This window comes from Salvelinus alpinus, chromosome 8 (genome assembly GCF_045679555.1).
Source record: "Salvelinus alpinus chromosome 8, SLU_Salpinus.1, whole genome shotgun sequence".
NCBI lineage: Eukaryota > Metazoa > Chordata > Actinopteri > Salmoniformes > Salmonidae > Salvelinus > Salvelinus alpinus.
The window spans coordinates 3,516,159-3,531,647 of NC_092093.1; the positions used below are offsets into that span (position 1 = coordinate 3,516,159).

Genomic DNA, 15,489 nt, shown 5'->3' on the forward strand with positions numbered 1-15,489 from the left:
TTAGAATGATCAACATTAGAATGAACAACATTAGAATGAACAACATTAGAATGATCAACATTAGAATGAACAACATTAGAATGAACAACATTAGAATGAACAACATTAGAATGAACAACATTAGAATGATCAACATTAGAATGAACAACATTAGAATGATCAACATTAGAATGAACAACATTAGAATGAACAACATTAGAATGAACAACATTAGAATGAACAACATTAGAATGAACAACATTACAATGAACAACATTACAATGAACAACATTAGAATGATCAACATTAGAATGAACAACATTAGAATGAACAACATTAGAATGATCAACATTAGAATGATCAACATTAGAATGAACAACATTAGAATGAACAACATTAGAATGATCAACATTAGAATGAACAACATTAGAATGAACAACATTAGAATGAACAACATTAGAATGAACAACATTAGAATGATCAACATTAGAATGATCAACATTAGAATGATCAACATTAGAATGAACAACATTAGAATGATCAACATTAGAAAGATCAACATTAGAATGAACAACATTAGAATGATCAACATTAGAATGAACAACATTAGAATGAACAACATTAGAATGAACAACATTAGAATGAACAACATTAGAATGATCAACATTAGAATGATCAACATTAGAATGATCAACATTAGAATGAACAACATTAGAATGAACAACATTAGAATGAACAACATTAGAATGAACAACATTAGAATAAACAACATTAGAGTGAACAACATTAGAGTGAACAACATTAGAATGAACAACATTAGAATGATCAACATTAGAATGAACAACATTAGAATGAACAACATTAGAATGATCAACATTAGAATGATCAACATTAGAATGAACAACATTAGAATGAACAACATTAGAATGAACAACATTAGAATGAACAACATTAGAATGAACAACATTAGAATAAACAACATTAGAGTGAACAACATTAGAGTGAACAACATTAGAATGAACAACATTAGAATGAACAACATTAGAATGAACAACATTAGAATGAACAACATTAGAATGAACAACATTAGAGTGATCAACATTAGAATGAACAACATTAGAATGAACAACATTAGAATGAACAACATTAGAATGATCAACATTAGAATGATCAACATTAGAATGATCAACATTAGAATGATCAACATTAGAATGAACAACATTAGAATGAACAACATTAGAATGATCAACATTAGAATGAACAACATTAGAATGATCAACATTAGAATGAACAACATTAGAATGAACAACATTAGAATGAACAACATTAGAATGAACAACATTAGAATGAACAACATTAGAATAAACAACATTAGAGTGATCAACATTAGAATGAACAACATTAGAATGAACAACATTAGAATGAACAACATTAGAATGAACAACATTAGAGTGAACAACATTAGAGTGAACAACATTAGAATGATCAACATTAGAATGATCAACATTAGAATGAACAACATTAGAATGAACAACATTAGAATGAACAACATTAGAATGATCAACATTAGAATGAACAACATTAGAATGATCAACATTAGAATGAACAACATTAGAATGAACAACATTAGAATGATCAACATTAGAAAGATCAACATTAGAATGAACAACATTAGAATGATCAACATTAGAATGAACAACATTAGAATGAACAACATTAGAATGAACAACATTAGAATGAACAACATTAGAATGATCAACATTAGAATGATCAACATTAGAATGAACAACATTAGAATGAACAACATTAGAATGATCAACATTAGAATGAACAACATTAGAATGAACAACATTAGAATGAACAACATTAGAATGAACAACATTAGAATGAACAACATTAGAATGATCAACATTAGAATGAACAACATTAGAATGAACAACATTAGAATGAACAACATTAGAATAAACAACATTAGAATAAACAACATTAGAGTGAACAACATTAGAATGAACAACATTAGAATAAACAACATTAGAGTGAACAACATTAGAGTGAACAACATTAGAATGAACAACATTAGAATGAACAACATTAGAATGATCAACATTAGAATGATCAACATTAGAATGAACAACATTAGAATGATCAACATTAGAATGAACAACATTAGAATGAACAACATTAGAATGATCAACATTAGAATGAACAACATTAGAATGAACAACATTAGAATGAACAACATTAGAATGAACAACATTAGAATGATCAACATTAGAATGATCAACATTAGAATGAACATCATTAGAATGAACAACATTAGAATGAACAACATTAGAATGAACAACATTAGAATGATCAACATTAGAATGAACAACATTAGAATGATCAACATTAGAATGATCAACATTAGAATGATCAACATTAGAGTGAACAACATTAGAATGATCAACATTAGAATGATCAACATTAGAATGAACAACATTAGAATGAACAACATTAGAATGAACAACATTAGAATGAACAACATTAGAATGATCAACATTAGAATGAACAACATTAGAATGATCAACATTAGAATGAACAACATTAGAATGAACAACATTAGAATGATCAACATTAGAAAGATCAACATTAGAATGAACAACATTAGAATGATCAACATTAGAATGAACAACATTAGAATGAACAACATTAGAATGAACAACATTAGAATGAACAACATTAGAATGATCAACATTAGAATGATCAACATTAGAATGATCAACATTAGAATGAACAACATTAGAATGAACAACATTAGAATGATCAACATTAGAATGAACAACATTAGAATGAACAACATTAGAATGAACAACATTAGAATGAACAACATTAGAATGAACAACATTAGAATGATCAACATTAGAATGAACAACATTAGAATGAACAACATTAGAATAAACAACATTAGAATGAACAACATTAGAGTGAACAACATTAGAATGAACAACATTAGAATGAACAACATTAGAGTGAACAACATTAGAGTGAACAACATTAGAATGAACAACATTAGAATGAACAACATTAGAATGATCAACATTAGAATGATCAACATTAGAATGAACAACATTAGAATGATCAACATTAGAATGAACAACATTAGAATGAACAACATTAGAATGAACAACATTAGAATGAACAACATTAGAATGATCAACATTAGAATGAACAACATTAGAATGAACAACATTAGAATAAACAACATTAGAATAAACAACATTAGAGTGAACAACATTAGAATGAACAACATTAGAATGAACAACATTAGAGTGAACAACATTAGAGTGAACAACATTAGAATGAACAACATTAGAATGAACAACATTAGAATGATCAACATTAGAATGATCAACATTAGAATGAACAACATTAGAATGATCAACATTAGAATGAACAACATTAGAATGAACAACATTAGAATGATCAACATTAGAATGAACAACATTAGAATGAACAACATTAGAATGAACAACATTAGAATGAACAACATTAGAATGATCAACATTAGAATGATCAACATTAGAATGAACATCATTAGAATGAACAACATTAGAATGAACAACATTAGAATGAACAACATTAGAATGATCAACATTAGAATGAACAACATTAGAATGATCAACATTAGAATGATCAACATTAGAATGATCAACATTAGAATGAACAACATTAGAATGAACAACATTAGAATGATCAACATTAGAATGAACAACATTAGAATGATCAACATTAGAATGAACAACATTAGAATGATCAACATTAGAATGATCAACATTAGAATGAACAACATTAGAATGATCAACATTAGAAAGATCAACATTAGAATGAACAACATTAGAATGATCAACATTAGAATGAACAACATTAGAATGAACAACATTAGAATGAACAACATTAGAATGAACAACATTAGAATGATCAACATTAGAATGATCAACATTAGAATGATCAACATTAGAATGAACAACATTAGAATGAACAACATTAGAATGAACAACATTAGAATGAACAACATTAGAATAAACAACATTAGAGTGAACAACATTAGAGTGAACAACATTAGAATGAACAACATTAGAATGATCAACATTAGAATGAACAACATTAGAATGAACAACATTAGAATGATCAACATTAGAATGATCAACATTAGAATGAACAACATTAGAATGAACAACATTAGAATGAACAACATTAGAATGAACAACATTAGAATGAACAACATTAGAATAAACAACATTAGAGTGAACAACATTAGAGTGAACAACATTAGAATGAACAACATTAGAATGAACAACATTAGAATGAACAACATTAGAATGAACAACATTAGAATGAACAACATTAGAGTGATCAACATTAGAATGAACAACATTAGAATGAACAACATTAGAATGAACAACATTAGAATGATCAACATTAGAATGATCAACATTAGAATGATCAACATTAGAATGATCAACATTAGAATGAACAACATTAGAATGAACAACATTAGAATGATCAACATTAGAATGAACAACATTAGAATGATCAACATTAGAATGAACAACATTAGAATGAACAACATTAGAATGAACAACATTAGAATGAACAACATTAGAATGAACAACATTAGAATAAACAACATTAGAGTGATCAACATTAGAATGAACAACATTAGAATGAACAACATTAGAATGAACAACATTAGAATGAACAACATTAGAGTGAACAACATTAGAGTGAACAACATTAGAATGATCAACATTAGAATGATCAACATTAGAATGAACAACATTAGAATGAACAACATTAGAATGAACAACATTAGAATGATCAACATTAGAATGAACAACATTAGAATGATCAACATTAGAATGAACAACATTAGAATGAACAACATTAGAATGATCAACATTAGAAAGATCAACATTAGAATGAACAACATTAGAATGATCAACATTAGAATGAACAACATTAGAATGAACAACATTAGAATGAACAACATTAGAATGATCAACATTAGAATGATCAACATTAGAATGAACAACATTAGAATGAACAACATTAGAATGATCAACATTAGAATGAACAACATTAGAATGAACAACATTAGAATGAACAACATTAGAATGAACAGACATTAGAATGATCAACATTAGAATGAACAACATTAGAATGAACAACATTAGAATGAACAACATTAGAATAAACAACATTAGAATAAACAACATTAGAGTGAACAACATTAGAATGAACAACATTAGAATAAACAACATTAGAGTGAACAACATTAGAGTGAACAACATTAGAATGAACAACATTAGAATGAACAACATTAGAATGATCAACATTAGAATGATCAACATTAGAATGAACAACATTAGAATGATCAACATTAGAATGAACAACATTAGAATGAACAACATTAGAATGATCAACATTAGAATGAACAACATTAGAATGAACAACATTAGAATGAACAACATTAGAATGAACAACATTAGAATGATCAACATTAGAATGATCAACATTAGAATGAACATCATTAGAATGAACAACATTAGAATGAACAACATTAGAATGAACAACATTAGAATGATCAACATTAGAATGAACAACATTAGAATGATCAACATTAGAATGATCAACATTAGAATGATCAACATTAGAGTGAACAACATTAGAATGATCAACATTAGAATGATCAACATTAGAATGAACAACATTAGAATGAACAACATTAGAATGAACAACATTAGAATGAACAACATTAGAATGATCAACATTAGAATGAACAACATTAGAATGATCAACATTAGAATGAACAACATTAGAATGAACAACATTAGAATGATCAACATTAGAAAGATCAACATTAGAATGAACAACATTAGAATGATCAACATTAGAATGAACAACATTAGAATGAACAACATTAGAATGAACAACATTAGAATGAACAACATTAGAATGATCAACATTAGAATGATCAACATTAGAATGATCAACATTAGAATGAACAACATTAGAATGAACAACATTAGAATGATCAACATTAGAATGAACAACATTAGAATGAACAACATTAGAATGAACAACATTAGAATGAACAACATTAGAATGAACAACATTAGAATGATCAACATTAGAATGAACAACATTAGAATGAACAACATTAGAATAAACAACATTAGAATGAACAACATTAGAGTGAACAACATTAGAATGAACAACATTAGAATGAACAACATTAGAGTGAACAACATTAGAGTGAACAACATTAGAATGAACAACATTAGAATGAACAACATTAGAATGATCAACATTAGAATGATCAACATTAGAATGAACAACATTAGAATGATCAACATTAGAATGAACAACATTAGAATGAACAACATTAGAATGAACAACATTAGAATGAACAACATTAGAATGATCAACATTAGAATGAACAACATTAGAATGAACAACATTAGAATAAACAACATTAGAATAAACAACATTAGAGTGAACAACATTAGAATGAACAACATTAGAATGAACAACATTAGAGTGAACAACATTAGAGTGAACAACATTAGAATGAACAACATTAGAATGAACAACATTAGAATGATCAACATTAGAATGATCAACATTAGAATGAACAACATTAGAATGATCAACATTAGAATGAACAACATTAGAATGAACAACATTAGAATGATCAACATTAGAATGAACAACATTAGAATGAACAACATTAGAATGAACAACATTAGAATGAACAACATTAGAATGATCAACATTAGAATGATCAACATTAGAATGAACATCATTAGAATGAACAACATTAGAATGAACAACATTAGAATGAACAACATTAGAATGATCAACATTAGAATGAACAACATTAGAATGATCAACATTAGAATGATCAACATTAGAATGATCAACATTAGAATGAACAACATTAGAATGAACAACATTAGAATGATCAACATTAGAATGAACAACATTAGAATGATCAACATTAGAATGAACAACATTAGAATGATCAACATTAGAATGATCAACATTAGAATGATCAACATTAGAATGAACAACATTAGAATGATCAATATTAGAATGATCAACATTAGAATGAACAACATTAGAATGAACAACATTAGAATGATCAACATTAGAATGAACAACATTAGAATGATCAACATTAGAATGAACAACATTAGAATGAACAACATTAGAATGATCAACATTAGAATGAACAACATTAGAATGAACAACATTAGAATGAACAACATTAGAATGATCAACATTAGAATGAACAACATTAGAATGATCAACATTAGAATGATCAACATTAGAATGATCAACATTAGAATGATCAACATTAGAATGAACAACATTAGAATGATCAACATTAGAATGAACAACATTAGAATGAACAACATTAGAATGATCAACATTAGAATGAACAACATTAGAATGATCAACATTAGAATGAACAACATTAGAATGAACAACATTAGAATGAACAACATTAGAGTGAACAACATTAGAATGAACAACATTAGAATGAACAACATTAGAATGATCAACATTAGAATGAACAACATTAGAATGAACAACATTAGAATGAACAACATTAGAATGATCAACATTAGAATGAACAACATTAGAATGAACAACATTAGAATGATCAACATTAGAATGAACAACATTAGAATGAACAACATTAGAATGAACAACATTAGAATGAACAACATTAGAATGAACAACATTAGAATGAACAACATTAGAATGATCAACATTAGAATGAACAACATTAGAATGAACAACATTAGAATGAACAACATTAGAATGAACAACATTAGAATGATCAACATTAGAATGATCAACATTAGAACAAACAACATTAGCGTGAACAAACAACATTAGCGTGAACAAACATTAGCGTGAACAACATTAGCGTGAACAAACAACATTAGCGTGAACAACATTAGCGTGAACAAACAACATTAGCGTGAACAAACAACATTAGCGTGAACAAACAACATTAGCGTGAACAAACATTAGCGTGAACAAACAACATTAGCGTGAACAAACAACATTAGCGTGAGCAACATTAGCGTGAGCAACATTAGCGTGAACAAACAACATTAGCGTGAACAAACATTAGCGTGAACAACATTAGCGTGAGCAACATTAGCGTGAACAACATTAGCGTGAACAAACAACATTAGCGTGAACAAACAACATTAGCGTGAACAAACAACATTAGCGTGAACAAACATTAGCGTGAACAAACAACATTAGCGTGAACAAACAACATTAGCGTGAACAAACAACATTAGCGTGAACAAACCACATTAGCGTGAACAAACAACATTAGCGTGAACAAACAACATTAGCGTGAACAAACACCATTAGCGTGAACAAACACCATTAGCGTGAACAAACAACATTAGCGTGAACAAACAACATTAGCGTGAACAAACAACATTAGCGTGAACAAACAACATTAGCGTGAACAAGCAACATTAGCGTGAACAAACAACATTAGCGTGAACAAACACCATTAGCGTGAACAAACACCATTAGCGTGAACAAACAACATTAGCGTGAACAAACAACATTAGCGTGAACAAACCACAGTGGAATCCTTTTTCGCCTTTTAAAAAAAGTCCCCAATTGAAACTGATGCAAACGGAGGAAAATAGTGGAATCATTCAACCACAATTCGACGAGATAATGATAAACAACGTTGGAACATTGTTTATATAAATTCAACAAAGACAATCATTTGTTAATTTGACACGACAACAACAACAAAACGTCTGTAGATGTATAAACTTCAGAATTGCATTGGGGGCAAACTTCTATTGCAATGTACAAGCAGGGACTTCACCTGTTATAGAGAGATGTATAGCAGGGACTTCACCTGTTATAGAGAGATGTACATCAGGGACTTCACCTGTTATAGAGAGATGTATAGCAGGGACTTCACCTGTTATAGAGAGATGTACAGCAGGGGACTTCACCTGTTATAGAGAGATGTACAAGCAGGGACTTCACCTGTTATAGAGAGATGTACTGCAGGGACTTCACCTGTTATAGAGAGAGATGTACAGCAGGGACTTCACCTGTTATAGAGAGATGTATAGCAGGGACTTCACCTGTTATAGAGAGATGTACAAGCAGGGACTTCACCTGTTATAGAGAGATGTACTGCAGGGACTTCACCTGTTATAGAGAGAGATGTACAGCAGGGACTTCACCTGTTATAGAGAGATGTACAGCAGGGACTTCACCTGTTATAGAGAGATGTACAGCAGGGACTTCACCTGTTATAGAGAGATGTACAAGCAGGGACTTCACCTGTTATAGAGAGATGTACAGCAGGGACTTCACCTGTTATAGAGAGATGTACAAGCAGGGACTTCACCTGTTATAGAGAGATGTACTGCAGGGACTTCACCTGTTATAGAGAGAGATGTACAGCAGGGACTTCACCTGTTATAGAGAGATGTACAGCAGGGACTTCACCTGTTATAGAGAGATGTACAGCAGGGACTTCACCTGTTATAGAGAGATGTACAAGCAGGGACTTCACCTGTTATAGAGAGATGTACAGCAGGGACTTCACCTGTTATAGAGAGATGTACATCAGGGACTTCACCTGTTATAGAGAGATGTACATCAGGGACTTCACCTGTTATAGAGAGATGTACAAGCAGGGACTTCACCTGTTATAGAGAGATGTACAGCAGGGACTTCACCTGTTATAGAGAGATGTATAGCAGGGACTTCACCTGTTATAGAGAGATGTACAAGCAGGGACTTCACCTGTTATAGAGAGATGTACAAGCAGGGACTTCACCTGTTATAGAGAGATGTACAGCAGGGACTTCACCTGTTATAGAGAGATGTACAAGCAGGGACTTCACCTGTTATAGAGATATGTACAAGCAGGGACTTCACCTGTTATAGAGAGATGTACAGCAGGGACTTCACCTGTTATAGAGAGATGTACAGCAGGGACTTCACCTGTTATAGAGAGATGTACAGCAGGGACTTCACCTGTTATAGAGAGATGTATAGCAGGGACTTCACCTGTTATAGAGAGATGTACAGCAGGGACTTCACCTGTTATAGAGAGATGTACAGCAGGGACTTCACCTGTTATAGAGAGATGTATAGCAGGGACTTCACCTGTTAGAGAGAGATGTACAGCAGGGACTTCACCTGTTATAGAGAGATGTATAGCAGGGACTTCACCTGTTATAGAGAGATGTACAGCAGGGACTTCACCTGTTATAGAGAGATGTATAGCAGGGACTTCACCTGTTAGAGAGAGATGTACAGCAGGGACTTCACCTGTTATAGAGAGAGATGTACAAGCAGGGACTTCACCTGTTATAGAGAGATGTACAGCAGGGACTTCACCTGTTATAGAGAGATGTATAGCAGGGACTTCACCTGTTAGAGAGAGATGTACTGCAGGGACTTCACCTGTTATAGAGAGATGTACTGCAGGGACTTCACCTGTTATAGAGAGATGTACTGACTTCACCTGTTATAGAGAGATGTACAAGCAGGGACTTCACCTGTTATAGAGAGATTTACAGCAGGGACTTCACCTGTTATAGAGAGATGTATAGCAGGGACTTCACCTGTTATAGAGAGATGTACAGCAGGGACTTCACCTGTTATAGAGAGATGTACAGCAGGGACTTCACTTGTTATAGAGAGATGTATAGCAGGGACTTCACCTGTTAGAGAGAGATGTACAGCAGGGACTTCACCTGTTATAGAGAGATGTATAGCAGGGACTTCACCTGTTATAGAGAGATGTACAGCAGGGACTTCACCTGTTATAGAGAGATGTATAGCAGGGACTTCACCTGTTAGAGAGAGATGTACAGCAGGGACTTCACCTGTTATAGAGAGAGATGTACAAGCAGGGACTTCACCTGTTATAGAGAGATGTACAGCAGGGACTTCACCTGTTATAGAGAGATGTATAGCAGGGACTTCACCTGTTAGAGAGAGATGTACTGCAGGGACTTCACCTGTTATAGAGAGATGTACTGCAGGGACTTCACCTGTTATAGAGAGATGTACTGACTTCACCTGTTATAGAGAGATGTACAAGCAGGGACTTCACCTGTTATAGAGAGATGTACAGCAGGGACTTCACCTGTTATAGAGAGATGTACAGCAGGGACTTCACCTGTTATAGAGAGATGTATAGCAGGGACTTCACCTGTTAGAGAGAGATGTACAAGCAGGGACTTCACCTGTTATAGAGAGATGTACAGCAGGGACTTCACCTGTTATAGAGAGATGTATAGCAGGGACTTCACCTGTTAGAGAGAGATGTACTGCAGGGACTTCACCTGTTAGAGAGAGATGTACTGCAGGGACTTCACCTGTTAGAGAGAGATGTACTGCAGGGACTTCACCTGTTAGAGAGAGATGTACAGCAGGGACTTCACCTGTTAGAGAGAGATGTACTGCAGGGACTTCACCTGTTAGAGAGAGATGTACTGCAGGGACTTCACCTGTTATAGAGAGATGTACTGCAGGGACTTCACCTGTTATAGAGAGATGTACTGCAGGGACTTCACCTGTTATAGAGAGATGTACTGCAGGGACTTCACCTGTTATAGAGAGATGTACTGACTTCACCTGTTATAGAGAGATGTACAGCAGGGACTTCACCTGTTAGAGAGAGATGTACTGCAGGGACTTCACCTGTTATAGAGAGATGTACTGACTTCACCTGTTATAGAGAGATGTACAACAGACTGTAGAGTTATTAGCAGAGTAACACAGGGTTCAGATAGACAGTGACTCTGTAGTGGTGAACCGATTAGGACTGAGGCTGTCAGAGTACAACATCATCATCTTCAAAGACTGACCTAATTAATCTGTCTCTCTCTGTCCTCTCTCTCTCTCTCTGTCTCTCTCTGTCTCTCTCTGTCTCTGTCTCTCTCTCTCTGTCTCTCGGTCTCTCTGTCTCTCTGTCTCTCTGTCTCTCTGTCTCTCTGTCTCTCTGTCTCTCTCTGTCTCTATCTCTGTCTCTGTCTCGCTGTCTCTCTCTCTCTCTCTGTCTCTCTCTCTGTCTCTGTCTCTCTGTCTCTCTGTCTCTATCTCTCTGTCTCTCTCTCTGTCTCTCTGTCTCTATCTCTTTTTCTCTGCAGGTCTTTGTCAGTGAGTTGTTAGGGAGGATAAGAGGAATGAGGAAACTCACTGCTCCCACCAAGAAGGGTCTATAATGGATGTCAACTCAACCGCAACTCAACCGCAACCAGATCTGGACAAGTAGAGACAATTCAAACTCATCTCAACCGCATGGAATCTCTCCTGCAACTCGACTACATGGACCGTCCCATAGCTCAGTGACACACCCCGTTATCGCTTAAAGGAAAACTCCGCCCCATAGCTCAGTGACACACCCCGTTAACGCTTAAAGGAAAACTCCGCCCCATAGCTCAGTGACACACCCCGTTATCCCTTAAAGAAAAACTCCGTCCCATAGCTCAGTGACACACCCCGTTATCCCTTAAAGGAAAACTCCACCCCATAGCTCAGTGACACACCCCGTTATCCCTTAAAGGAAAACTCCGCCCCATAGCTCAGTGACACACCCCGTTATCCCTTAAAGGAAAACTCCACCCCATAGCTCAGTGACACACCCCGTTATCCCTTAAAGGAAAACTCCGTCCCATAGCTCAGTGACACACCCCGTTATCCCTTAAAGGAAAACTCCGCCCCATAGCTCAGTGACACACCCCGTTATCCCTTAAAGGAAAACTCCACCCCATAGCTCAGTGACACACCCCGTTATCCCTTAAAGGAAAACTCCGCCCCATAGCTCAGTGACACACCCCGTTATCCCTTAAAGGAAAACTCCGCCCCATAGCTCAGTGACACACCCCGTTATCCCTTAAAGGAAAACTCCACCCCATAGCTCAGTGACACACCCCGTTATCCCTTAAAGGAAAACTCCGCCCCATAGCTCAGTGACACACCCCGTTATCCCTTAAAGGAAAACTCCACCCCATAGCTCAGTGACACACCCCGTTATCCCTTAAAGGAAAACTCCGCCCCATAGCTCAGTGACACACCCCGTTATCCCTTAAAGGAAAACTCCACCCCATAGCTCAGTGACACACCCCGTTATCCCTTAAAGGAAAACTCCGCCCCATAGCTCAGTGACACACCCCGTTATCCCTTAAAGGAAAACTCCGCCCCATAGCTCAGTGACACACCCCATTATCCCTTAAAGGAAAACTCCGCCCCATAGCTCAGTGACACACCCCATTATCCCTTAAAGGAAAACTCCGCCCCATAGCTCAGTGACACACCCCGTTATCGCTTAAAGGAAAACTCCGCCCCATAGCTCAGTGACACACCCCGTTATCCCTTAAAGGAAAACTCCGCCCCATAGCTCAGTGACACACCCCGTTATCCCTTAAAGGAAAACTCCGCCCCATAGCTCAGTGACACACCCCGTTATCCCTTAAAGGAAAACTCCGTCCCATAGCTCAGTGACACCCCCCATTATCCCTTAAAGGAAAACTCCGCCCCATAGCTCAGTGACACACCCCGTTATCCCTTAAAGGAAAACTCCGTCCCATAGCTCAGTGACACCCCCCATTATCCCTTAAAGGAAAACTCCGCCCCATAGCTCAGTGACACACCCCGTTATCCCTTAAAGGAAAACTCCGTCCCATAGCTCAGTGACACACCCCGTTATCCCTTAAAGGAAAACTCCGTCCCATAGCTCAGTGACACACCCCGTTATCCCTTAAAGGAAAACTCCGTCCCATAGCTCAGTGACACACCCCGTTATCCCTTAAAGGAAAACTCCGCCCCATAGCTCAGTGACACACCCCGTTATCCCTTAAAGGAAAACTCCGCCCCATAGCTCAGTGACACACCCCGTTATCCCTTAAAGGAAAACTCCGTCCCATAGCTCAGTGACACACCCCGTTATCCCTTAAAGGAAAACTCCGTCCCATAGCTCAGTGACACACCCCGTTATCCCTTAAAGGAAAACTCCGCCCCATAGCTCAGTGACACACCCCGTTATCCCTTAAAGGAAAACTCCGTCCCATAGCTCAGTGACACACCCCGTTATCCCTTAAAGGAAAACTCCGCCCCATAGCTCAGTGACACACCCCGTTATCCCTTAAAGGAAAACTCCACCCCATAGCTCAGTGACACACCCCTTTATCCCTTAAAGGAAAACTCCGTCCCATAGCTCAGTGACACACCCCTTTATCCCTTAAAGGAAAACTCCGCCCCATAGCTCAGTGACACACCCCTTTATCCCTTAAAGGAAAACTCCGCCCCATAGCTCAGTGACACACCCCTTTATCCCTTAAAGGAAAACTCCGCCCCATAGCTCAGTGACACACCCCTTTATCCCTTAAAGGAAAACTCCGCCCCATAGCTCAGTGACACACCCCGTTATCCCTTAAAGGAAAACTCCGTCCCATAGCTCAGTGACACACCCCTTTATCCCTTAAAGGAAAACTCCGCCCCATAGCTCAGTGACACACCCCTTTATCCCTTAAAGGAAAACTCCGCCCCATAGCTCAGTGACACACCCCATTATCCCTTAAAGGAAAACTCCGCCCCATAGCTCAGTGACACACCCCTTTATCCCTTAAAGGAAAACTCCGCCCCATAGCTCAGTGACACACCCCATTATCCCTTAAAGGAAAACTCCGCCCCATAGCTCAGTGACACACCCCATTATCCCTTAAAGGAAAACTCCGCCCCATAGCTCAGTGACACACCCCGTTATCCCTTAAAGGAAAACTCCGCCCCATAGCTCAGTGACACACCCCATTATCCCTTAAAGGAAAACTCCGCCCCATAGCTCAGTGACACACCCCGTTATCCCTTAAAGGAAAACTCCGCCCCATAGCTCAGTGACACACCCCTTTATCCCTTAAAGGAAAACTCCGCCCCATAGCTCAGTGACACACCCCGTTATCCCTTAAAGGAAAACTCCGCCCCATAGCTCAGTGACACACCCCGTTATCCCTTAAAGGAAAACTCCGCCCCGCAAAAGAATATATGTTGGTGTTTGTTTCATTGTTGATGAAATGTCCCATTGTTGATACAGTCCCAAAATGTTTTGCATGTTAGCAATCAAGTTTTCAAGATGTATAACTCTTTTTTTTTATATATATATAGAAATACAGCCGATAGAATCTATCATACCAGTTGTATTTCTGTATTTTTGCCCACTACACAGCTGATTTAAATAACCGACTCATCGTCAAGCTTTGATTATTTAAATCAGCGGTTTTAATTCTAAAAACCTAAAGGCGCACCCTGGGTCCCAGGACCGAGTTTGGGAAACCCCCTGCTCTACTCAACTCTATGGTGACCCCTGCGCTACTCAACTCTATGGTGACCCCTGCTCTACTCAACTCTATGGTGACCCCTGCTCTACTCAACTCTATGGTGACCCCT

The 15,489-nt window shown here is 36.2% G+C and overlaps 1 protein-coding gene across 1 annotated transcript in view; it reads left to right on the forward strand.

The window, feature by feature from the left end:
- LOC139582437 (protein phosphatase 1 regulatory subunit 14C-like) overlaps positions 1–15,233 on the forward strand; it is a 54,189-nt gene extending 38,956 nt beyond the window's left edge. Inside the window, exon 4 of the mRNA XM_071412440.1 lies at positions 12,198–15,233. Coding sequence (XP_071268541.1) covers positions 12,198–12,272 — 75 coding nt within the window. The 3' untranslated portion in view covers positions 12,273–15,233. The remainder of the gene's footprint in view (positions 1–12,197) is intronic.
- The last annotated feature ends 256 nt before the right edge of the window (positions 15,234–15,489 follow it).